Source organism: Ranitomeya imitator, chromosome 2 (assembly GCF_032444005.1).
Source record: "Ranitomeya imitator isolate aRanImi1 chromosome 2, aRanImi1.pri, whole genome shotgun sequence".
Lineage (NCBI taxonomy): Eukaryota > Metazoa > Chordata > Amphibia > Anura > Dendrobatidae > Ranitomeya > Ranitomeya imitator.
The window spans coordinates 161,720,351-161,747,107 of record NC_091283.1 but is presented as its reverse complement, the minus strand read 5'-3'; the positions used below and the strand labels follow the sequence as shown (position 1 = coordinate 161,747,107).

The following is a 26,757-nucleotide window of genomic DNA, read 5'->3' as shown; positions in this document are numbered from 1 at the left end:
AGGCCCCAGGCGAAAAAAATCTCAGTGGGCCCCCCTCTTTTAACACATACCACGATTCATGATGCACAGATACAGCAGAGAAATATACCACAGCCAAGTAGCATATAACACAGTCCACGTAGCATATAACACAGTCCACGTAGCATATAACACAGTCCACGTAGCATATAACACCGTCCACACAGCATATAGCACAGGCCACGTAGTATATAGCAAAAGCCACGTAGTATATAGCACAGGCCACGTAGTATATACAGTAGCACAGCCCATGTAGCATATAGCACAGCTCACGCAGTGTATAACACAGCCCACATAGTATATAGCACAGCCCACATAGTATATAGCACAGCTCACGCAGTATATAGCACAGCCCGCATAGTATGTAACACAGCCAAGTAGTATATAGCACAGCCCACGTAGTATATAGCACAGCCCACGTAGTATGTAGCACAGCCCACGCAGTATATAGCACAGCCCACGCAGTATATTGCACAGCCACGTAGTATATTGCACAGCTACATAGTAAATAGCACAGCCCACGTAGTATATCGCACAGCTCACGTAGTACAGTTAAGTCCATATATATTTGGACAGAGACAGCATTTTTCTAAATTTAGTTATAGACCTTACCACAATGAATTTTAAACAAAACAATTCAGATTGCAAGTTGCAGTTTAGACTTTCAGCTTTCATTTGAGGGTATCCACATTAAAATTGGATGAAGGGTTTAGGAGTTTCAGCTCCTTAACATGTGCCACCCTGTTTTAAAGGGACCAAAAGTAATTGGACAGATTAAATAATTTTAAATAAAATGTTCATTTCTAGTACTTGGTTGAAAACCCTTTGTTGGCAATGACTGCCTGAAGTCTTGAACTCATGGACATCACCAGACGCTGCGTTTCCTCCTTTTTGATGCTCTGCCAGGCCTTCACTGCGGTGGTTTTCAGTTGCTGTTTGTTTGTGGGCCTTTCTGTCTGAAGTTTAGTCTTTAACAAGTGAAATGCATGCTCTATTGGGTTGAGATCAGGTGACTGACTTGGCCATTCAAGAATATTCCACTTCTTTGCTTTAATAAACTCCTGGGTTGCTTTGGCTTTATGTTTTGGGTCATTGTCCATCTGTAGTATGAAACAACGACCAATCAGTTTGGCTGCATTTGGCTGGATCTGAGCTCACAGTATGGCGGCTCTGAAGACCTCAGAATTCATTCGGCTGCTTCTGTCCTGTGTCACATCATCAATAAACACTAGTGACCCAGTGCCACTGGCAGCCATGCATGCCCAAGCCATCACACTGCCTCCGCCGTGTTTTACAGATTATGTGGTATGCTTTGAATAATGAGCTGTACCACGCCTTCGCCATACTTTTCCCTTTCCATCATTCTGGTAGAGGTTGATCTTGGTTTCATCTGTCCAAAGAATGTTCTTCCAGAACTGTGCCGGCTTTTTTAGATGTTTTTTAGCAAAGTCCAGTCTAGCCATTTTATTCTTGATGCTTATGAGTGGCTTGCACCGTGCAGTGAACCCTCTGTATTTTACTTTCATGTAGTCTTCTCTTTATGGTAGATTTGGATATTGATACGCCGACCTCCTGGAGAGTGTTGGTCACTTGGTTGGCTGTTGTGAAGGGGTTTCTCTTCACCATGGAGATTATTCTGGGATCATCCACCACTGTTGTCTTCCGTGGGCGCCCAGGTTGTTTTGCATTGATGAGTTCATCAGTGCTTTTTTTCTTTCTCAGGATGTACCAAACTGTAGATTTTGCCACTCCTAATATTGTAGCAATTTCTCGGATGGTTTTTTTCTGTTTTCGCAGCTTAAGGATGGCTTGTTTCACCTGCATGGAGAACTCTTTTGACCACATGTTTACTTCACAGCAAATCCTTCCAAATGCAAGCACCACACCTCAGATCAACTCCAGGCCTTTTATCCACTTAATTGAGAATGACATAACAAAGGGATTGCCCACACCTGTCCATCAAATAGCCTTGGAATCAATTGTCCAATTACTTTTGGTCCCTTTAAAAACAGGGTGGCACATGTTAAGGAGCTGAAACTCCTAAACCCTTCATCCAATTTTAATGTGGATACCCTCAAATGAAAGCTGAAAGTCTGAACTTCAACTGTATCTAAATCGTTTTGTTTAAAATTCATTGTGCTAATGTCTATAACCAAAATTAGAAAAATGTTGTCTCTGTCCAAATATATATGGACTTAACTGTATATAGCACAGCTCACGCAGTATATAACACAGCCACGTAGTATATTGCCCAGCCACGTAGTATATAGCACATAGACATAGTATATAACACAGCCCACGTAGTATATAGCAATATAGGCACCATATCCCTGTTAAAAAAAAAATAATTAAAATAAAAAATAGTTATATACTCACCTTCCAGTGGCCCCCGGATCCAGGCAAGGTGTTTAGCGATGCTTCTCGTGACGCTTCGGTCCCAAGAATGCATTGAGGTCTCGCGAGATGATGTAGCGGTCTCGCGAGACCGCTACATCATCATTTCGCAAGACGGAAATGCATGGCCCGGAGCTTCGCGAGGAGCGGGAAAGGCGCCGGAAGGTGAGTATATGATTTTTTATTTTTTTTAACATTAGATCTTTTTCCTACTGATGCTGCATAGGCAGCATCAATAATAAAAAGTTGGTCACACAGGGATAATAGCAGCGTTAACGGACTGCGTTACACCGTGGCATAACGCGGTGTAACGCAGCCATTAACCCTGTGTGAGCGCTGACTGGAGGGGAGTATGGAGGGGGCACTGACAGAGTAGGAAGGGGCAAATTCGCTGCCGGACTGTGCCGGTCGCTGACTGGTTGCGACCAATCAGCGACACGGGATTTCCGTGACAGACAAACAGACGGAAGTGCCCATTATTTATATATATATATATATATATATAGATAGATAGATAGATAGATAGATAGATAGATAGATAGATAGATATAGATGATATACCGTATAAGCCGAGACTTTCAGCCTTTTTTGGGCTGAAAGTCCCCCTCTCGGCTTATACTCGAGTCATACCCAGGGGTCGGCAGGGGAGGGGGAGCGGGGGCTGTGTAATTATACTTACCTACACTCCCGGCGCGGTCCCTGCAGGTCCCTGCTTCTTCCAGCGCTGCGGTTTCTTCCTGTACTGAGCGGTCACATGGTACCGCTCATTACAGTAATGAATATGCGGCTCCACCTCCCATTGAGGTGGAGCCGCATATTCATTACTGTAATGAGCGGTAACGGTGACCGCTCACTACAGGAAGAAAATGCGGCGCCGGGGAACAGACCAGCAGCGACGGCGCCAGGAGCAGGTAAGTGTGATGGGGGGCAGTGCGCGATGCTCACCTGCTCCTCGTGCCACCGGCGGCGCCGCTGTCTTCCGCGTCCTCTGCAGTGACGCTCAGGTCAGAGGGCGCGGTGACGCAATTAGTGCGCGCCACCCTCTTCCTAAACGTCGGTGCAGAGGATGGGAAGACACAGCGGCGGTCAGCGGTGGAACGGGAAAGGCGAGTATGTAATTTTTTTTATTTTTTTAATTGCAGCAAAAGCTTTTGGGCCAAATATCTGTATGGAGCATGTTATGTGGCCATGTGCAGCATTATATGGGGGCAAATGTCTGTATGGGGCATCTTATCCAGCCATGTGCAGCATTATATTGTGGCAAATGTCTGTATGGGGCATCTTATCCGGCCATGTGCAGCATTATATTGGGGGAAATGTCTGTATGGGGCATCTTATCCGGCCATATGCAGCATTATATGGGGGCAAATGTCTGTATGGGGCATCTTATCCGGCCATGTGCAGCATTATATGGGGCAAATATCTGTATGGGGCATTTTATGGGGCCATGTGCAGCATTATATGGGGCAGTTATCTGTATGGAGCATCTTATGGGGCCATAATCCACATTTGTAGAGCATTATACGGGGCAAATGTCTGTATTGAGCATTTTATGGGGTCATAATCAACATTTGTGCAGCATTATATGGAGCATATTTTAATATGGAGCATCTTATGGAGCCCATCATAAACTTTATGGAGCATTATATTGGGGCTCCTGATTCAATATGGATATTCAAAAACACTTCACCTACTGATGTCTCAATTAATTTTACTTTTATTGGTATCTATTTTTATTTTTGAAGTTTACTGGTAGCTGCTGCATTTTCCACCCTAGGCTCATACTCGAGTCATTAAGTTTTCCCAGTTTTTTGTGGAAAAATTACGATAACTATATTTCCTCATTAACTAGGTGGACTTGAGGTGGTTATAGGTACACATGCGACGATATGATGGCCAAGATGGTGAGTGCAGCTAGAAGACTCAGGAGTGGTCACCACATCTACAAATCTGCTTATTGCCTCAAGGCCTCGTTCAGACGGCCATGCTGTTGGCTCATTTCACCAACGAGTCAACTACCTTGAATTAACAACTTCATAGAGCTCTGTACTAATATTATTTGGGGTCATAAAACCCACAGCCATGGGCCAAGGACTCTTTCCTCAATATGAATGTGAATATGACTGGCCTAAATCTGCATAGAAGATTGTACCAATTTCTGTCCAATTTTATGCAATCTGGGGGTGCCATACTATAATTAGGGTTCTTTTGCTTACCCCGGAGATGAGCGGCACCAGATGATCTTTTCTGCTACCAGCAGTCTCCTATTTTGTTCTCTCCTCGTACCCGTAGATTATTTTCCAGCGGCATGGTCTGCAGTATTCATATGAAGGGTACACAAGGAGAAACTCAGCCATGATAATACAAGGATTTATGTCAGGTGCCATAATTGTAACCAAGTAGCAAAACTCAAGCAGAAGGGATATGGGCAGAACAAGATTTGTGGATTGGAAGCATAAATGGAAAGAACTGATTTCTCATCCTGCACTAAATCTGGAGTTGATTCCTATTTTTGGAGAAAGCGCTCTGTAGCTCCCTGTTATCAATGGCTGAATGTAATATTTATTTGTCAGATAATTACAGGAAATTCAGAAATATAAAAAAAAATGCAAATGGTATAGAATAATAAATATTTTTGTTTACAACCCCAATGCTGAACTATGTGTCTCCATGGTTATATGAAGAAAATAAAACCCTGTTTGGTCTGATCCTGCTGCCAGACTCTTACGTGTGCATGCTGCTTCTTGCTAATGTACTGAATATACGTTGGCAAGAATTAGGCCGGGGTCACACTAGAGAGTTTTACGGACGTATGAGAGGCGCAAAACTACGCATTGCACACAGACCAATGATTCTCTATGGGGCAGCTCCTATCTGCCGTATATTTCTCGGCCATATTTTACGGGCTGAGAAAATCGCAGCATGCTGCGTTTGTCAGCGTATTGCGCAAAAAATCCGCCAATGAACGTCTATGGGGGCGAGAAAAATATGGATTTCACACAGACCACACGTCTGACTTGCTAGAAATACACATCGGTGTCCTATAGAAAAGCTGGTAATTCAGTGCGGTGTACAGTAAAATCACACTGAAAGGTTAGAATAGAATAGATCAACTAAATGTCAGCACAGAGTATAGGTATATATATATATGTGTGTGTGTGTATATGTATGTATATGTGTATATATGTGTATATGGCAAGTTTTGCAAGAGCCTAGTTTTTGCATATGGCGAGTTCTGCGCGTGGCGAGTTTTGAGTGGCGACTTTTGTGTTTGACTTTTATGTGGCGAGGTTGGTGTATTTGTGGTGAAATGTGTGCTGAGGGTAATGTGTTCAAGCACGTGGTAGTGTGTGGCGCATTTTGTGCGTGTGTTCATATCCCCGTGTGTGGTGAGTATCCCATGTCGGGGCCCCACCTTAGCAACTGTACGGTATATACTCTTTGGCGCCATCGCTCTCATTCTTTAAGTCCCCCTTGTTCACATCTGGCAGCTGTCAATTTGCCTCCTACACTTTTCCTTTCATTTTTTCCCATTATGTAGATAGGGGCAAAATTGTTTGGTGAATTGGAAAGCACGGGGTTAAAATTTCGCCTCACAACATAGCCTATGACGCTCTCGGGGTCCAGACGTGTGACTGTGCAAAATTTTGTGGCTGTAGCTGCGACGCCTCCAACACTTTTCCTTTCACTTTTTTCCCCATTATGTAGATAGGGGCAAAATTGTTTGGTGAATTGGAACGCGCGGGGTTAAAATTTCGCCTCACAACATAGCCTATGACGCTCTCGGGGTCCAGACGTGTGACTGTGCAAAATTTTGTGGCTGTAGCTGCGACGGTGCAGATGCCAATCCTGGACATACATCGATACATACATACATACATACATACATACATACATACATACATACATACATACATACATACATACACACATTCAGCTTTATATATTAGATTTAGACGGAGCCAAATTTTTTAAATCTGACCAGTGTCACTTTATGTGGTAATAACTCTGCAACGCTTCAACAAATCCCAGTGGTTTTGAGATTGTTTTTTCGTAACACAATATACTTTATGATAATGGTAAATTTAGGTCAATATGTTTTGTGTTTATTTATAGAAAATATCAAAAATTTGAGAAAAATGTTGAAAAATTAGCAATTTTCAAAATTTGAATGATTATCGCTGTAATCCAGATGGTCATACCACAGCAAACATTTCCCACATGTCGGCTTTATATCGGCATCATTTGTAAAATGTTATTTTATTTTGTTAGCATTTTTGGAGGTTTAAAAATGTAGCAGCAATTTTTCATTTTTTCAAGGAAATTGACTAAATTTATTTTTTTAGGGACTTGGTCATGTCTGAAGTGACTTTAGGGGACTCATATTGGGAAACCCCCAAACGTGATACCATTTTAAAAACGGCACCCCCTGACATATCGAAAACTGCGGTCAGGTAGTTTATTAACCCTTCAGGTGCTTTACAGTAATTAATGCAAAGTGGTATGACAAAAATGAAAATGTGTATTTTTACTACCTAAATGCCTCTAACTTCTGAACAGGTTACAACAGCCATCAGATGCTAATGCTGCTATTTGGTCATGAAATGCCATGGCAAACATCAGGACCACACAGTCATGATCTTAGGGCACCAACTGGGATAAAGAGGAAGCCTTCACCCTCTGTTAACCATATGTAATGATGTAGTCACTATTTACAGCAGCATCTAAGGGGTTAAACAGAGTTGGACGGTGCAAACACTGATCGTGGCTGATGCAGAAAGTTGTCAGCTATAGTATACAGCCGACAGCTGCTGGATTGTTACCTGTATGGAGAGGCTATTCTCTAATATCTCAGGTCAGTTAAAAGACGTATTGGTGGTCATTAAGGGGTTAACACGAAAAAACAATCTCAAAACCACTGGGATTTGTTGAAGCGTTGCAGAGTTATTACCACATAAAGTGACACTGTTCAGATTTACAAAATTTGGCTCCGTCACTAAGGGGTTACGTACATAGTTATAGATATCGTTTACAGTAAACAAATTTACAGTGACAGACTGGTACAGAGGGGAGAGGACCCTGTCCTTGCGGACTTACATTCTATGGAGCCTAGGAGCCTTTGATGATTTACGCTATATTTTACACCAAACTTTTGGTAAATGGCAACAGCGTTCTAAAATGGGGGAAAAATGCAAATTTTTGTTCAACTTTTTTTGTTCAATTTTGTAAAACTGACACACGTAGTTTTAAAGGGAACCTGTCACCCCGTTTTTTGAGATTGAGCTATAAATACTGTTAAATAGGGCCTGCGCTGTGTGTTACTATAGTGTATGTAGTGTACCCCGATTCCCCATGTATGCCGAGAAATACATTACCAAAGTCGCCGTTTTCGCCTGTCAATCAGGCTGGTCTGGTCAGGTGGGCGTGTTCACAGCGCTCTTTTCTTCCCCAGCTTTCCGTTGGTGGCGTAGTGGTGTGCGCATGTCCAGAGTTCCGACTTCCCTGCGCCCACGTGAAGACACAGCGCGCGATCTGCGCTGTAATCCCTTGTAATCCATCTTCCTGTGGCCGCGCGTGCGCAGATTGAGTACTCTGCTGCACGGGGCTTCAGGAAAATGGCCGCGGGCAGCCGCGCGTGCGCATTAGAGATCGCGGCGGCCATTTTCCCAAAGCCGAGTTTGCATCTCGGCTTTGGGAAAATGGCGGCCGCGATCTCTAATGCGCACGCGCGGCTGCCCGCGGCCATTTTCCTGAAGCCCCGTGCAGCAGAGCACTCCATCTGCGCACGCGCGGCCCCAGGAAGATGGCCGCCCCCACCGATGCAAGGGATTACAGCGCAGATCGCGCGCTGTTTCTTCACGTGGGCGCAGGGAAGTCGGAAATTGGACATGCGCACACCACTACGCCACCAACGGAAAGCTGGGGAAGAAAAGAGCGCTGTGAACACGCCCACCTGACCAGACCAGCCTGATTGACAGGCGAAAACGGCGACTTTGGTAATGTATTTCTCAGCATACATGGGGAATCGGGGTACACTACATACACTATAGTAACGCACAGCGCAGGCCCTATTTAACAGTATTTATAGCTCAATCTCAAAAAACGGGGTGACAGGTTCCCTTTAAGTATGAGTTGGCCAAAATGATTTCCATGACTTGAGTCTAGTGGCAATGACAGTAGTCCAGTGCTGCTGGACCAGAGCCCTGTGAGCCTCCTCTGATTTGAGACTTCCCCAGCGCCTCTTCTAATTAGTAGACGTGACCCGTGTCCCACCACAGAGAAACGACACGGCCGTTAGATCAGGGTCCTGCAGATTTTGTTCAATACCATTAAATCTCTTATCGTACTTTGAGAGATTGATGATGTTATTTGCTGAATTGTGCAGATTGTCTTCATTTCTTTATCAATACATTGTGCTTAAACAGTGTGAGAAGCACAGCCTAAATTAGGAGGAGTAGTCCTTCATAAGCCAGGAAGACCTGTACAAGGTTGGATGGAGCTCTGGCTACAAGACCTAATCGTGTTACTGGAGGTGTCACTTTGATGCTTCTCTTTAGGTGGAGTGAGACCTTATTAGCCCTGGCCTGCCAGTTTCCATCTTTCTCCTCCTGCCCTTTTCCATTCACATTGTGGTTAGAAGGCCATGATTCGGTCAGAAGACAGAGTGGGACTAATCCAGTTATTTATCTATTACGCTGACTTCTTTTTAACACACTGGATTTATAAACACAAATGCAGTTTCCCCAGGTGAAATCCAGACTAACTGCTGACTGCAGTGGTGCAAATGAGCAGGACATACTCTTACCAGCATGCTTGGATTGTAATCTGATTTATGAGTTGTAGAGTGCCACTTGTTTATTACCTCCCTCAGGAGCTGCACTCATGGGGGAAAGCCTCTGATATGTTCTCCTTCTGCAGGATAATGAGGGAGCAGCCCAGCGTTGTTTTGGGGGTCGCTCACACAGTCGTGAAGAGAATGTCGCCTTTTGTGAGGCAGATTGATTTTGCTTTGGACTGGATGGAGGTGGAGGCCGGACGTGCCGTCTACAGGTGAGGCCCTCCACACTTACATGTATGCGGAACCACATTGTAGCTGTATTGTGCCTGCCGTGACTATAAGGCCTTATCTGTAATTGGAGCCGGCTTCCCTGGCACTATTCATGTATATTCCTGGGAATATTCTACATATAGTGACCGGAGTATTCATCAGCTGTTTGAGTCCTTTTGTTCTTTTCACGGTGACTTAAATGATTGCTCAGTCGGGGGACAGCTTCTCCATCCTGCAATGATAATATTGCTTTTCTAGAAATTTATATTCCAGAGCTGAGGAAAACAGGTATGTTGCAATGGCTCATTGTTCAAGGGGTTGTCTCATGCTTTCTTTCCAGAGCGTGCTGTTTGCTAGGGGGGTGCACTCCTACCTGATTGACAGTTTGTACCAGCTGCATCATTGCTCTGCTGGTCCAAACTCTCCGCTCTGTGGTGCTGCTACATGAGGCAGCTTTGTCTCTGCAGCACTGAAGCCGGCCAGGATTGGGAGCGAACTGCGCCCGCCAGTGATCCTAGTTCCATACAAGAACGTGTAAGGCTACGTTCACATTTGCATTGTTGGGCGCAGCGTCGTCGACGCAACCAACAACGCATATACACAACGCTGCGTTTTTTGACGCATGCGTTGACATAAACTAGTAATGTCCATGAATTTTGGCGCAGGGGAAACGCTACAAGTAGCGTCGTCCGCGCCCTGTGTGGTACTTCAAATTGACGCATGCGTCGTAAAACGCAATGCAATGCATACCGGCGCATGTCCATGCGCCCCCCATGTTAAAGATAGGGGCGCATGACGCATGCGTCGGTATGCGTCGACGACGCTGCGCCCAACAACGCAAATGTGAATGTAGCCTAAGCGCAGCCCCACAGTGGTGTCAGGTATACTAGGCAATGAGTCTAATTGGGGGACTGGTGCAAATTAATAAGAAGCACTCTCCAATTATACCCATCTTCTCGGATGGCTATAAACATTTAAACAGCAGCCTTCACTATTTTGGAAACGTATTAAGCAAAGAAAAGGCCTAGAGAATTAAGATGTATAAGGACTCGCAGAGCTTATTAAAGTGGTATTCTCAAGTGTTCTCTTGAGTTGTTCAGAGCAATACAATGTCCTTTAGCAGGGTGGGCTTTCCTCTGTGAGTGACAGCTCTGGTGAATTAGTATAAGCTGTAGTATTAGTAGAACTGTAAAGCCCAGAACAGGTTCTGCTGTCACACGTTCAGCTATCAGTTGTTTGTTCTGAGTCTACATGGTTTTCCCTGTATTTATACATTGATGTAGTAAGGTATTTGAACAAACGCACAGCTTTGCTGCTGGCTGGTGGTTTATACCAGTATCGCTTAAAGCACCATTCCAGGGCTTCAATAAAAAAACAAACATTGGAGTGGTGCTGTGAGAAAATAATAGGGAGAGGGGTGAGCATCTACTGTCTGTATAGAAATCAATGAGCAGTAGATAGGTTACTGGGACATTACGTGTTAAAGTCTCAACTGGAATATACAGTGGGGCAAAAAAGTATTTAGTCAGTCAGCAATAGTGCAAGTTCCACCACTTAAAAAGATGAGAGGCGTCTGTAATTTACATCATAGGTAGACCTCAACTATGGGAGACAAACTGAGAAAAAAAAATCCAGAAAATCACATTGTCTGTTTTTTTATCATTTTATTTGCATATTATGGTGGAAAATAAGTATTTGGTCAGAAACAAAATTTCATCTCAATACTTTGTAATATATCCTTTGTTGGCAATGACAGAGGTCAAACGTTTTCTGTAAGTCTTCACAAGGTTGCCACACACTGTTGTTGGTATGTTGGCCCATTCCTCCATGCAGATCTCCTCTAGAGCAGTGATGTTTTTGGCTTTTCGCTTGGCAACACGGACTTTCAACTCCCTCCAAAGGTTTTCTATAGGGTTGAGATCTGGAGACTGGCTAGGCCACTCCAGGACCTTGAAATGCTTCTTACGAAGCCACTCCTTCGTTGCCCTGGCGGTGTGCTTTGGATCATTGTCATGTTGAAAGACCCAGCCACGTTACATCTTCAATGCCCTTGCTGATGGAAGGAGGTTTGCACTCAAAATCTCACGATACATGGCCCCATTCATTCTTTCATGTACCCGGATCAGTCGTCCTGGCCCCTTTGCAGAGAAACAGCCCCAAAGCATGATGTTTCCACCACCATGCTTTACAGTAGGTATGGTGTTTGATGGATGCAACTCAGTATTCTTTTTCCTCCAAACACGACAAGTTGTGTTTCTACCAAACAGTTCCAGTTTGGTTTCATCAGACCATAGGACATTCTCCCAAAACTCCTCTGGATCATCCAAATGCTCTCTAGCAAACTTCAGACGGGCCCGGACATGTACTGGCTTAAGCAGTGGGACACGTTTGGCACTGCAGGATCTGAGTCCATGGTGGCGTAGTGTGTTACTTATGGTAGGCCTTGTTACATTGGTCCCAGCTCTCTGCAGTTCATTCACTAGGTCCCCCCGCGTGGTTCTGGGATTTTTGCTCACCGTTCTTGTGATCATTCTGACCCCACGGGGTGGGATTTTGCGTGGAGCCCCAGATCGAGGGAGATTATCAGTGGTCTTGTATGTCTTCCATTTTCTAATTATTGCTCCCACTGTTGATTTCTTCACTCCAAGCTGGTTGGCTATTGCAGATTCAGTCTTCCCAGCCTGGTGCAGGGCTACAATTTTGTTTCTGGTGTCCTTTGACAGCTCTTTGGTCTTCACCATAGTGGAGTTTGGAGTCAGACTGTTTGAGGGTGTGCACAGGTGTCTTTTTATACTGATAACAAGTTTAAACAGGTGCCATTACTACAGGTAATGAGTGGAGGAAAGAGGAGACTCTTAAAGAAGAAGTTACAGATCTGTGAGAGCCAGAAATCTTGATTTTGTTTCTGACCAAATACTTATTTTCCACGATAATATGCAAATAAAATGATAAAAAAACAGACAATGTGATTTTTTGGATTTTTTTTTTCTCAGTTTGTCTCCCATAGTTGAGGTCTACCTATGATGTAAATTACAGACGCCTCTCATCTTTTTAAGTGGTGGAACTTGCACTATTGCTGACTGACTAAATACTTTTTTGCCTCACTGTAACTCGTGCACACTGTCTGCCAGGCATTAGATGCTGAGCTCCATGGATACCAGCTGTGCACTATACAAGATAAAATCTCTCCTTGCAGGAGAAGGACAGCAGATAGCAAAAGCAAGTCTATTGCAAACTTGTTTATTAGGATGCTGACTAGCTAAAGATGTTTAAGAAATTAAACACCACTTTTAAATTAAGAACAATTCATCTGGACTTCATAGGTGTTATTTGAAAGAATGGGACAGATGCATGACACCCTGCAGACATCTGTGGATGTGTGCTTCCAATAAAGAAGAGTGGAGCCGTATTACCACTTTAAGATCTATTGGTATTGGCTTAATTTGCTAGTTAGTTTGGCCACTGGTGGACAGACCCGTAACAAGGTAGCTTTTTAGTAATACTTTAGAGGTCTCAAACTCCTTCTCACATTTGATATAATTTATTTTTTTTATTTTCCGTCCCAGGCAAGGTGATAAATCAGACTGTACCTACATTGTTCTCAATGGACGCCTCCGGTCTGTTATTAGAAAGGATGACGGAAAGAAGCAGCTAGCAGGGGAATATGGCCGAGGAGATCTGATCGGAGTGGTAAGAAGAAGCTGCATGTCTCCTATAACTTCACAAATGTCTCCCAATTTTTTTGCTGAAAATAAGTAGAAATTTGGTTCTCTTGCATACAAGCGACCTGTACAGGCGTCCTTCTCACTTCACTAAACATTTTTACAAAGCTATAACATGAGATTTTGGCTATTTTCTGTCCTTTTCCCAGCTGAGGATGCATTGTGCTGATTTAGAGCCTGTTCAGCACTACAGGTGCATCTTACAAAATTATAATATCATTAAAAAAAGGACATTTATTTCAGTTCTTCAATACAGAAAGTGAAACTCAAATATTATATAGAGTCACTACAAACAGAGTGATCTATTTCAAGTGTTTATTTCTGTTATTGTTGATGATTATGGCTTACAATCAACGAGAACCCAAAAGTTATTATCTCAGTACATTAGAATTCAAAATGTTGGCCTACTGAAATGTATGTTCAGTAATGCACTCAATACTTGGTCGGGGCTCCTTTGGCATCAATTACTTTCATCAATGTGGCGTGGCATGTAGGCGATCAGTCTGTGGCACTGCTGAGGTGTTATGGAAGCCCAGGTTGCTTTGATAGCAGCCTTCAGCACGTCTGCATTGTGTGGTCTGGTGTCTCTCATCTTCCTCTTGACAATACCCCATCGATTCTCTATGGGGTTAAGGTCAGGCGAGTTTGCTGGCCAATCAAACACAATGATACTGTTGTTTTTAAACCAGGAATTGGTACTTTTAGCATAGGGACAGGTGCCAAGTCCTGCTGGAGAATTAAATTTTCGTCTCCAAAAAGCTTGTCGGCAGAGGGAAGCATGAAGTGCTCTAAAAATTTCCTGGTAGATGCCTGCACTGACTTTGGGCTTGATAGAACACAGTGGACCTACACTAGCTGATGAAATGGCTCCGCAAACCATCACTGATTGGGGAAACTTCACACTAGACCTCAAGTAGCTTTGATTATCTGTCTCTCCACTCTTCCTCCAGACTCTTGGACCTTGATTTCCAAGGTCTAGTGTGAAGTATCCACAATCAATGATGGTTTCGGGAGTCTGGTTTAAAAACCACAGTACCACTGCGCTTGATTGGCCAGCAAACCCGCCCTATAGAGAATCTATGGGGTATTGTCAAGAGGAAGATGAGAGACACCAGACCCAACAATGCAGATGAGCTGAAGGCTGCTAGAAAAGCAACCTGGGCTTCCATAACACCTCAGCAGTGCCACACTCTGATCGCCTCCATGCCACGCCGCATTGATGCAGTAATTGATGCAAAAGGAGCCCCGACCCAATATTGAGTGTATTTACTGAACGTACATTTCAGTAGGCCAACATTTCAGATTTTAAAATCCTTTTTCAAGCTGGTGTTATAAAGTATTCTAATTTACTGAGATAATGACTTATGTGTTTTCATTGGCTGTAAGCCATAATCATCAACATTAACAGAAATAAACACTTGAAATAGATCACTCTGCTTGTTATGACTCTATATAATATATGAGCTTCACTTTTTGTATTTAAGAACTGAAATAAATTAACTTTTTGATATTCTAATTTTGTGAGATACACCTGTACGTTTTGAGGCTGATGCAGATGGGGATATTACTTGCATACCATCTTGTAGTTTTTTTATTTTACAAAAGAACCTTTTGCATAAAGCCGTTTGGAAATATTCTGACATTTAAGTTTTCGCTTCTGTACTTTGCCCCTGTATTTACCCTCTGGTCTCTGTCCTAGAATGGTAACTTCTAATCACTCCTAATCCCCCGGACAGAGTGACACTTCTGGCACGTTACCATCCACCTAATTGCTCTATCCTAGATATGCTGGCCTTCGAGTGAGCATTAAAATTCAGCTCCACATAATTGCTCTGCTCATAAATCTCCAAACTCCTAGAAACATCTTCATGCCAGGAGGAATAGAGGTCGATGCTGCCATCCAGATCGCATGTTGTGCATCTGATTTATCGCAGAGCGTTTTTTGCTTGCAGTCAGCAGAATCCTCCGGTGCAGTTTTATGTCGGCTAACCTATCTTTATATTCTCCAATATAACAGATGAGGGATGTATTGTGTGCTCACGGCCCATGTTGTGCACCTGGATCTGCTCACTGGGTCATACAGGGTGGAAAGGTCTGAGACTTGGAATATTCAGAAGTGTCTGATGTCACCAGTGGGGTAAACTCCACACATTAAACCTGATATTTGTTTTTCTCATGGGCAAGGAAAATGATCACCGCTCGGGCACTTCTGACATGTGTGATGTGGCGTTGGCTGTACATAGGGGCCTGGGAACCAGGATCTTGTCAGCGGAGTCTATCAGACAAGGGTCTATGGCCGCCCTGTCCTTTTCTTGTCTGGTTTCTAGATGATGCCAAGTTACTGCAGCTACATTTCTCTTCAGTTAATCAAAAAGATTTTGTATGAACTAAATTATATCTTATATCTTGTGCGGATGGATTCATGCTGTTTGTTGTGTATATGTTTAATGTATGCAGCGGGAAAGGCGTATATGTCAAGTGTATCCATAGGCATAAAAATGGCCGTCTGGTGTGCTATCATTTATATTCTATACATAGATGCATCTAGTGGAGGGGGGAATACTGAAATATACCGTGCTGTGTATGAGGTGTGGTGTTAATGAGGCCCTAATTTGAAGCAGCCTGCTAGCGAAAATCTTTCTAAAACCTTATTTTTTTAGATTAAAAACTGCAGTAAATCAGATAAACAGCACGAGATTCGGAAAGCAGCGTCCACCTCTGTTTCTCCTGGAGAGAAGCCGTTTCTAGACCTTGGAGATATGAGCTGAGTGGTTAAGTGGACAGGTTATGTTTGAGCAATACAGATAAGCACTTCTGTTTTTATTCAAAAATCAGAAAAAGTGATTCCCACAGTGTAATAGAGAGGATAGCAGGGTAGGAAACTTTAACAAAAAAGTAAAATTTGGGCGTAAAGCCCTACCCAGATCACCGACCCGCAACAGGTGCTCGGAACTCCGTCAGGACTAGGCGTGATCCACAGCATACAAAGAGTAAATGTTCCAGCTCCTTAAAAAAAATGTCTTTATTGTCCAATAGTTAAAATATCGTAGTAGGCATAATCCCTTGTGGATAACAGTATGCACAGAGCAGGCACTAATGATCCAGCTACGCGTTTCGATCCTACATGGATCTTTTTCACAGCAGGATCGAATCGCGTAGCTGGATCATTAGTGCCTTCTCTGTGCATACTTTTATCCACAAGGGATTATGCCTACTATGATATTTTAACTATTGGACAATAAAGAAATTTTTTTTAAGGAGCTGGAACATTTACTCTTTGTACATTTCATAATATATTTAAAAAATTCAGAGAGACGACAAACATGAAAATCAGAACCCGTGGGGGCAGCACGGTGGCGCAGTGGTTAGCACAGCAGCCTTGCAGCGCTGTAGTCCTGGGTTCAAACCACACTAAGGACAACATCTGCAAAGAGTTTTTGCGTGGGTTTCCTCCGGGCACTCCGGTTTCCTCCCACATTCCAAAGACATACTGATAGGGAATTTAGATTGTGAGCCCCCTTGGGGACAGTGATGATAATGTGTGCAAACTGTAAAGCGCTGCGGAATATGTTAGCGCTATATAAAAATAAAGATTATTTATTATATTATTTATATCTGCAGGAAAACAAGCCAGCTCAGTCAGGGCACTAACGGTCTATCCTGTGCTACCTATGCCAGTACCAGTGGCAGTGTAGTAAACAGACCCGTTGGGGTATAACAATCATGTATCTGTGCCAGTACCACTGCCAATTAAACTCCACTACCATGAGAGGCTCTTTCTTTCTACCTGATATAGTGGAGCCCTCCCATCCTGGCTGCCATAACCCCTGATGAGTCCTGGTGGGATGAAACGCGTCGAGAGGCGGTTATTTCTGGAAATGGCATGAAGATTCCAACTCATGATAAGGACGAATGTTTCTGTGGCTCAAAGATTATAGCTCCATATGAGGTTCTTTAACTCTTTTCCAGAGGTCCAAGCAACAACCAGAATTGGGTGAGACCATTCTAGTTTTATTTTATGGATCTTAAGTATGCTAGTGGGGTTTAATTGGCAGTGGTACTGGTACAGATACATGATTGTTATACCCCATCAGGTCTGTTTACTACACTGCCACTGGTACTGGCATAGGTAGCACAGGATAGACCGTTAGTGCCCTTACAGAGCTGGCTTGTTTTCTTGCAGATCTTTGAGGGTTCTAATTTTCATGTTTGTTAATAATAATAATCTTTATTTTTATATAGCGCTAACAAATTCCGCAGAGCTTTACAGTTTTGCACACATTATCATCGCTATGTTGGGGCTCACAATCTAAATTCCCTATCAGTATGTCTTTGTTATGTCTTCGAATTTTTAAAATATTATTAAATGTTATGTTTTAAGTTTTCTACCCTGCTATCCTCTCTGTTATAGCAATACCTAAAGATCCACCTAGGTCCTGACCGCACACACTGCATTGTAAAAGCTGAAGAGCTAACTCACCTATATAAGAGCCATCAGGTCCAACATTAATAGTCAATTAATAAAAAATATATAGGTTTCCATGACCACAAACCTTGCAATTCCAGAAAGAGAAACATGTAGTGAGGCATGCAACAAATGTTTGCTTGTTTTTATACTAGGCCACACCTGTAAACTTGCCCTTTCTTTTCTATGTGCCCACATTGAAATAATGCTCTATAGAGTTCTCACCCACTATAAATCCCTTTCATGGCCCCCATGCAGTATAATACTTGTCCACGAGGTATACCACCACTGCAGTGCCTCTCTACATAGTGTGATCACACAGTATGATGTCTCTACCCATAGTATGAGGCCACCAAAGTGCCCCGCACACGGTTATAATGCCCCCTCAGCGCCCCACGCACAGTTATGATGCCTGCGCAGTGCTTCACGCAGTTATGATGCCCCTCACAGTGACCCACGCACAATATGATGTAAAAAAAATGATGAAAGTTTGTATTTATTTCTTTTTTTATTGTTGGTTACTTTTACAGAAAAGTTATGAATGGATTTTCTAGACTTGGCATTATTAATAGGATAACTACATGGGTGCCAAATGTGGTGTAAGGTGGACACTCTAAAATAAAAAAAAATATCCACACCTGACAACCTCTTTACTAATTACTAAAAAAAAGTGAAGTGACACCATCCTCTTTAATGTGAAAGTACTGATACCTGACAAGAAAATAAACAATACAAGAAACTCAAAGTGACCTACCGTGTATTTTATGTCCCAGCCGAGTCCCGGGATGGGGGGACATGCCTGTGTGTATCTGTGTTTAGCGCTGACCCAGTTATCTGCTGCTTTTTCTGTCTACTGAGCCAAAATAGTCTGTGACGCATTACCGCAGCATGCTTTGTAGTTGCTAGGTAAGATATTTTTTGTGTTTTTCCTATGATCCCCCACTAATTGGCTTTGCTGTCAGATATACAAGGCTGGGTTTTAGGCCACATAGGTAGATGCAGTGTTTCCTTGTAGCAGATTGTCGGGAGTCAATTGTGACGTAATAAATTGCTCCTTACCGGTGCTGAGGTATGTCACGCCGGGCAGCGAGCAGCCACTGGGGTGTGGGGTGTGTGTGTGTGTTTTTGCATTTAATTTATTTATCAAAACATTTTCAAGATTTGATCAATACCGGCAAGTGCAGACGCTCTGTTTTTTAATTTGGGGGTATTCACATTTTAATTGGAGTAAGGGTTTAGGAATTACTTCTCTTCAATATGCAGCTGCCTCTTTTTTTTTTTTTAAGGAAACCAAAGGTAATTTGAGTATTATCTCAAAAGCTCTTTAATGGACTGCATGAGTTATTCCCTTGTTAATCCATCATCAGTGAAGCCTGTAAAAGGTCTGCAGCTGATTCCATGTGACATTTGTATTTGGAAGCTGTTGCTGTGAAGTCACAACTTGCAGTCAAAGGAGCTTTCAATGGAAGAAAAATAGACTGTCATGACATGTTTTTGGATATCCCAGGGCCAGGGGCTCCTCCTGTGTCCCTAGCGATAGAGGCGCCTTAACTATCCCTTCTCTCCGGATTACTACTTCTAATGGTGAAGATGCCGGAGCAATGTACCTTGCTCCCCTCTTGAATCAGCTTGTAATCTCATTCCTCCCCCGCCCATGGAAGTAGGGAGTAGTATGTATGTATGTATGTATGTATGTAAATAAACCAACCAACCAGACTAACAAGGGAATATATACAGGGATAAAGGAAAATACCAATCATGCAAATATACACTCACAAAAAACAGAGTGGAACACCGGTGTGTAAAGGAGCGGTAAGACAAACAAATTGGAGAGGATTTGCACACAACAGAATAACCAAGAAACAGTATTTATATAAACACTCCAAACGCCTCCTGGAACAACCAGCTCCAGAGCCAGGCAGCATGAAACTGTGGAAGGTGAGGAGAGGGAATGTCCAGCACTGAACAGCTGAGATCATCAACTCTGGAAAGCTCTTAACTGAACAGTTTAACCCTTGCACTGCATTTAGCCAAGTATCTCTGTAACTTTTTAAAATAACATACTGGTATTATGTAAAGGATACCTGACCATCCAGATGAAACCTGTAGAAGAGCCTTGTTGAATGAAGATGAATCTGCATTTAGCTGCTGTGCATACCAGGCTTATACAACCCCTGGCAAAAATTATGGAATCACTGGCCTTGGAGGATGTTCATTCAGATGTTTAATTTTGTAGAAAAAAAGCAGATCACAGACATGGCGCAAAACTACAGTCATTTCAAATGGCAACTTTCTGGCTTTAAGAAACACTAAAAAGAGGATAAATCATCATGCAATGTTGCAAAAGATGTTGGTTGTTCACAGTCAGCTGCGTCTAAAATCTGGACGAAATAGAAACAACATGGGAAGGTTGTTAAAGGCAAGAACAAAAAATGTGGTAGTCAATAATGGTTACTTTTTATAAACCAAGCATAGGGGGAAAATTATGGAATCGCTCAATTCTGCAGAAAAAATTATTGAATCACCCTGTAAATTTTCATACCCAAAAATAACACCTGCATCAAATTAGATCTTCTCGTTAGTCTACATCTAAAAAGGAGTGATCACACCTTGGAGAGCTGTTGCACCAAGTGGACTGACATGAATCATGGTTCCAACATGAGATGTCAATTGAAACAAAGGAGAGGATTATCAAACTCTTACAAGAGGGTAAATCATCATGCAATGTTGCAAAAGATGTTGGTTGTTCACAGTCAGCTGCGTCTAAAATCTGGACGAAATAGAAACAACATGGGAAGGTTGTTAAAGGCAAACATACTGGTAGACCAAGGAAGACATCAAAGCGTCAAGACCGGAAACTTAAAGCAATATGTCTTCAAAACAGGAAATGCACAACAAAACAAATGAGGAACGAATGGGTGGAAACTGGAGTCAATGTCTGTGACCGAACTGTAAGAAACAGCCTAAAGGAAATGAGATTTACATACAGAAAAGCTAAACGAAAGCCATCATTAACACCTAAACAGAAAAAAACAAGGTTACAGTGGGCTAAGGAAAATCAATCTCGGACTGTGGATGACTGGATGAAAGTCATATTCAGTGATGAATCGCGAATCTGCACTGGGCAAGGTGTTGATACTAGAACTTTTGTTTGGTGCCGTTCCAATGAGATTTATAAAGATGACTGCGTGAAGAGAACATGCAAATTTTCACACTCATTGATGATATGGGGCTGCATGTCAGGTAAAGACACTGGGGGGATGGCTGGCATTACATCTTCAATAAATGCACAAGTTTATGTTGATATTTTGGACACTTTTCTTATCCCATCAATTGAAAGGATGTTTGGGGATGAAGAAATCATTTTTCAAGATGATAATGCATCCTGCCATAGAGCAAAAACTGTGAAAACATTCCTTGAAAAAGACACATACGGTCAATGTCATGGCCTGCAAATTGTCCGAATCTCAATCCAATTGAAAATCTTTAGTGGAAGTTGAAGGAAATGGTCGATGTCAAGGCTCCAACCTGCAAAGCTGATCTGGCAACAGCAATCAGAGAAAGTTGGAGCCAGATTGATGAAGAGTACGGTTTGACACTCATTAAGTCTATGCCTCAGAGACTGCAAGCTGCTAAAAAAGCCAGAGGTGGTGCAACAAAATACTAGTGATGTTTCGCTGTGTTTTTTTGTTTGTTGTTCATGATTCCATAATTTTTTCCTCAAAATTGAGTGATTCCATAATATTTCCCCTATGCGTGGTTAAAAAAAGTAACCATTACTGACTACCCAATTTTTTGTTCTTGATTTCTTTTAGGCTATGTGCACACGTTCAGGATTTCTTGCAGAAATTTCCTGAGAAAAAACTGAAATTTTCTGCAAGAAATCTGCATGCATTTTTTGCGCATTTTTTTGCAGATTTTTCCGGACATTTCCCAATGCATTATATAGTGGGAAATCCGCAAAAAAGCCGCAAAATTAATGAACATGCTTCGTTTTTTACTGCGATGCGTTTTTTTGCACAAAAATTCCGGAATTCATTCTAAATGATGGGATGCATAATGTATGCCGTTTTTTTTTTTTGCGGTTTTATAGCGTTTTTATAGCGAAAAAAACGCGAAAAATCAGCAACGTGTGTACACAGCCTTAGTATTTCTTAAAGCCAGAAAGTTGCCATTTGAAATGACTTTAGTTTTGTGCCTTATTTGTGATCTGCTTTTTTTTCTACAAAATTAAACCACTGAATGAACATCCTCCAAGGCCGGTGATATGCAGGTTGTATGTCCTGGAACTGTCCTGATTATCATACTGTCTTTGAGTGGGTGTTGGCTCTTCATCAGCAATTCTGCTGGTACTATGAGTGCTTGAATTTCCTTTCTATCACTTCCAAGGATGCAGTGCTCCTGCCATTGTCGATTGTGGCCAGTAAGACGTTTTGTTCCCTGTAAATTACTGTGGGAAAAAAAGCATGGCAATCCTATGCTTGTGCGAAAATACAATGCAAACTGCAGTAAACTGTAGTTTTTGGCACAAACCTCTACGTGTACAGGAGTCCTTAGATTTTTACCTTTTGTACCTCATTTATTTCTTAACGAAAGCCGTACTCACCGTGCTGGAAACATCCTCCTCCTGTGATTAATCGCTTCTCCCTAGCAGGTGGCTAGGATACGCGTCTTATCCTCGCAGATTGAGACTTCACTTCCAACCACCAAAACGTAATTACGAGGGTCTTCACTTATAAGCTGAATATATCACCCAAATGATTTTGATCCCCCTCCTTCAGTGGCTATTTTACCACCAATCTGTGAAACTTGAAGGCTTCTTTGTTTTGCTCATATGGGAACAATATCAAGGAGAAAAATATCTTCTATCTGAATATAGAAAGGGTAGATATAACAGTTAAACCTGGCGTTGTTGTCGCACTCCATCCTCGCCCCATGACCTTCAGGTCACAGCAGTGTCCTGCAGCCGCCTCTCTCCTGTATCCACAGGATCAGGATGGGTGTTCTGCTCCGTCGCTGATTTCCATTGAAGCAGAAATTTGTAAAAGTTTGAATGACACATAAAGCAAAGAAAGCTGGAGAATATTTCATTATATCACATCGAGGTTGGAAAACATTATCGTTGCCTGGATAGTTCCTGGTGATTAGTGTCATGAGGCACAGACTGTTAATGCAACTGTTTACTTAATATCTGTTCTCTTAAATTATTACGTTTATTTTATTTTTTGCAACCTGAGCGTCTCATTATTTTTGTTGAAAAAAAAAACAAACAAACCTGTAAAACTACATTACCCTTACTAGGTCTTCTCATTGTGACTACAGGTGGAAGCCTTAACGCACCAACCCAGAGCCACCACTGTGCATGCTGTACGGGACTCTGAGCTTGCCAAGCTACCTGAGGGTGCGCTGACCTCCATCAAACGCAAGTATCCCCAGGTACAGAACACATGGCCTTTGTAGCTACAACTACCACATGGCTCAGTGATAACTGGGTATTCCCATATTGTACATTTTTAAGCATTTCCACAGGATACGCCATAAATGTAGGTTCTCGTCTGCAAAATCAGGCAAGAACCTAAAACAAGGAACTTCACTTCAAAAACAATGGATACAGGGCCATGTTGTACATTGCTAGAAGAGAAGGGTGACGGCTAGTGTTGAGCATTCCGATACCGCAAGTATCGGGTATCGGCCGATACTTGCGGTATCGGAATTCCGATACCGAGATCCGATACTTTTGTGGTATCGGGTATCGGTATCGGATACATAGAGATGTGTAAAATAAAGAATTAAAATAAAAAATATTGATATATTTACCTCTCCGGCGGCCCCTGGTGAGTCCGCGGGTAACCGGCAGGCTTCGTTGTTCAAAATCAGCGCTTTTAGGACCTGAGAAACACGTCCCGGCTTCTGATTGGTCGCGGGCCGCCCATGTGACCGCCACGCGACCAATCACAAGCCGCGACGTCACCGCAAGCTATTAACGCGCTCATTTTTAAAAATGAGCGCGTTAATGGCTTTCAAAGACGTAGCGGGTTGTGATTGGTCGCGGCCGCGACCAATCACAAGCCGCGACGTCACCGCAAGCTATTGACGCGCTCATTTTTAAAAATGAGCGCGTTAATGGCTTTGAAAGACATAGCGGCTTTGAAAGTCATTAACGCGCTCATTTTTCAAAAATGAGCGCGCTAATAGCTTGCGGTGACGTCGCGGCTTGTGATTGGTTGCGGCCACGCGACCAATCACAAGCCGCTATGTCTTTCAAAGCCATTAACGCGCTCATTTTTAAAAATGAGCGCGTCAATAGCTTGCGGTGACGTCGCGGCTTGTGATTGGTCGCGGCCACGCGACCAATCACAAGCCGCTATGTCTTTCAAAGCCATTAACGCGCTCATTTTTAAAAATGAGCGCGTCAATAGCTTGCGGTGACGTCGCGGCTTGTGATTGGTCGCGGCCGCGACCAATCACAACCCGCTACGTCTTTGAAAGCCATTAATGCGCTCATTTTTAAAAATGAGCGCGCTAATAGCTTGCGGTGACGTCGCGGCTTGTGATTGGTCGCATGGCGGTCACATGGGCGGCCCGCGACCAATCAGAAGCCGGGACGTGTTTCTCAGGTCCTAAAAGCGCTGATTTTGAACAACGAAGCCTGCCGGTTACCCGCGGACTCACCAGGGGCCGCCGGAGAGGTAAATATATCAATATTTTTTATTTTTATTCTTTATTTTACACCTCCCTATGGATCCCAGGGCCTGAAGGAGAGTTTCCTCTCCTTCAGACCCTGGGAACCATGAGAATACCTTCCGATACTTGATGTCCCATTGACTTGTATTGGTATCGGATATCGGTATCGGCGATATCCGATATTTTTCGGGTATCGGCCGATACTATCCGATACCGATACTTTCAAGTATCGGACGGTATCGCTCAACACTAGTGGCGGCGCCTGCATCTCTTTAATCTAATTTGTATGGGCATCCTAATATTTGCACATTTAGAAACCCACCAACTTATTATTATTTAATATTATTTTAACTTATTATTTATGTGCTGTACATGAGAAGGGGTTACATGCAAAATACAGATCTCGCTAACAATAAACAAACTAACGATAATAGACTGGTACAGAGTGGAGAGGACCCTGCACTTACGGGCTTACAATCTACAGGATGATGGGGAAGGAGACAGTAGGTTGGAGGTTGCAGTAGCTCCATTGGTGTTGAGGAGGCAGCGGGGTCATTGTGTGCGTTTTCTGTAAGAGATGGGTTTTCAGATTCCGTCTGAAGGATCCAATTGTGGTGGAAAATTGGACGTGTTTGGGCACAGAATTCAAGAGGATGGGGGATATTCAGGAGAAATCTTGGAGGGTATTGGGTGATGAATGAATGTGTGAAGGAGAGAAGGAGATCTTGGGTGGACCAGAGAGTACGTGAGGGAAAATATCGAGAAATTCGTTTGGTAATATACAGGGGAGACAGGTTATGGATGGCTTTGTAGGTCAGTGTTAGTATTTTAAACTGGATATGCTGGGCAATTGGAAGCCAATGAAGAGTTTTGTAAAGGGGAGAAGCGGAGGAGAGAGATTAATTAGTCAGGCAGCAAAGTTAAGAACTGACTGGAGAGGGGCGAGAGTGTTAGCAGGTAGACTACAGAGGAGGATGTTGCAGTAGTCGAGGCAGGAGATAAGGGCATGCACTAGCATTTTAGTAGAGTGAGGATTGAGGAAAGGACGGATTCTGGAAATAATTTTGGATGTGCGGGTTGAAGGACAGTGCAGAGTCAAGGGTTACTCCAAGACACAGGATTTATGGTACCGGAGAGAGCATGGTGTAATTTATTGTGATAGATTGATCAGGTAGGGAAGATGCATGAGATGAAGGAAAGCTAATGATTTGTCCACATTGAGCTTGAGAAAGCGAGAGGAGAAGGAGGAGGATATTGCTGACATACACTCCGGGATTCTGGACAGCGGAGAGTTGATATATGGGCCAGAGAAGTAGATCTGAGTGTCCTCAGAACATAGATGGTACTGCGAACCATGGGACTTTGAGTTGTCTCAGGCCAATGGTATAGATGGAGAAGAGTTGGGGTCCTAGGACAGAGCCTTGAGGAACTCCAATAGAGAGAGGGTGAGGTGAGGGGGTAGTGTGGAAAAGGGAGACGCTAACTGTGCAGTTTGAAAGGTATGAGGAGATCTAGGGTATGGCAAGGACTTTGACGCCAAAAGAAGAGGGGATCTGTAGTAGGAGGCAGTGGTCAACTGTGTCAAAGGCAGAGGACAAGTGTAGAAGGAGGAGTATAGAGAATTGTGTGTTGGCTTTGGCTGTTAGGGTATGTGCACACGATGCAGATTTAGTGCAGTTCTGCAGCGTTTTTTTCTGCAGCAGAAACGCTGCAGAACTGCACTGTGAGTTACAATTCAATGAAAATCAATAGAAAAAAAAGAAGCTGTGCACATGGTACAGAAAAATCTGTGCAGAAACGCTGCAGATTTCAAAGAAGTGCATGTCACTTCTTTTGTGCAGTTCTGCAGCGTTTCTGCACCCATAGGCTCCCATTTTGTGGGTCAAATCCGCATAAAAACTGCAGATGTAAAAACCATCTGCAGATTTTATGCGGATTAGGGTGTCAAAACCGCAGCAGACGGAAGTGACGTCAGTGATGTGGAGGAAGTGTGTGGGCGGAGTGTAGTGAAGTTAGTGTATGGTCGATGTGAAGCGTATGGTGGAAATGGTATGTAGTGTCTGTGTGTGTGTGTCGGTCTGTGTGTCTGTCTCTCTGTCAGTAGTGACTCATTGTAGTCATTCGTCGGGTGGGACTACTTCTCCCATCGAAATGTGATGATGGGAGAGTTGTCCCATCGTCAGGCGACTGACTACAATGGGTTAATAACACAAACACACATAAAACATACATTACATACAACATATAACATGTGCCCCCACCCCACCGATCCCCCCCCAAGCCACCGATCTGTCCGGTACACTGCTCCGGCTCCCCTCCGTCCTGTGCTCCGCTCCCCCCGTGCTCTTGTCCGCTCACCCTCGTGCTCCAATCACCCCCCCGTGCTCTGATCCACACCCCCCCCCCTCCGTGCCCGATCCACCCCC

General features: G+C 43.2%; 1 protein-coding gene across 8 annotated transcripts in view; it reads left to right on the top strand.

Annotated features, from left to right (window-relative positions):
• PNPLA7 (patatin like phospholipase domain containing 7) overlaps nucleotides 1–26,757 on the top strand; it is a 268,219-nt gene that overhangs the window by 197,504 nt on the left and 43,958 nt on the right. For all 8 annotated transcript variants that reach the window (XM_069747682.1, XM_069747683.1, XM_069747688.1 and 5 more), the window contains 3 exons: nucleotides 9,331–9,462; nucleotides 13,027–13,150; nucleotides 22,970–23,083. In XM_069747682.1, the coding sequence (XP_069603783.1) occupies nucleotides 9,331–9,462; nucleotides 13,027–13,150; nucleotides 22,970–23,083 (370 nt within the window). The remainder of the gene's footprint in view (nucleotides 1–9,330; nucleotides 9,463–13,026; nucleotides 13,151–22,969; nucleotides 23,084–26,757) is intronic.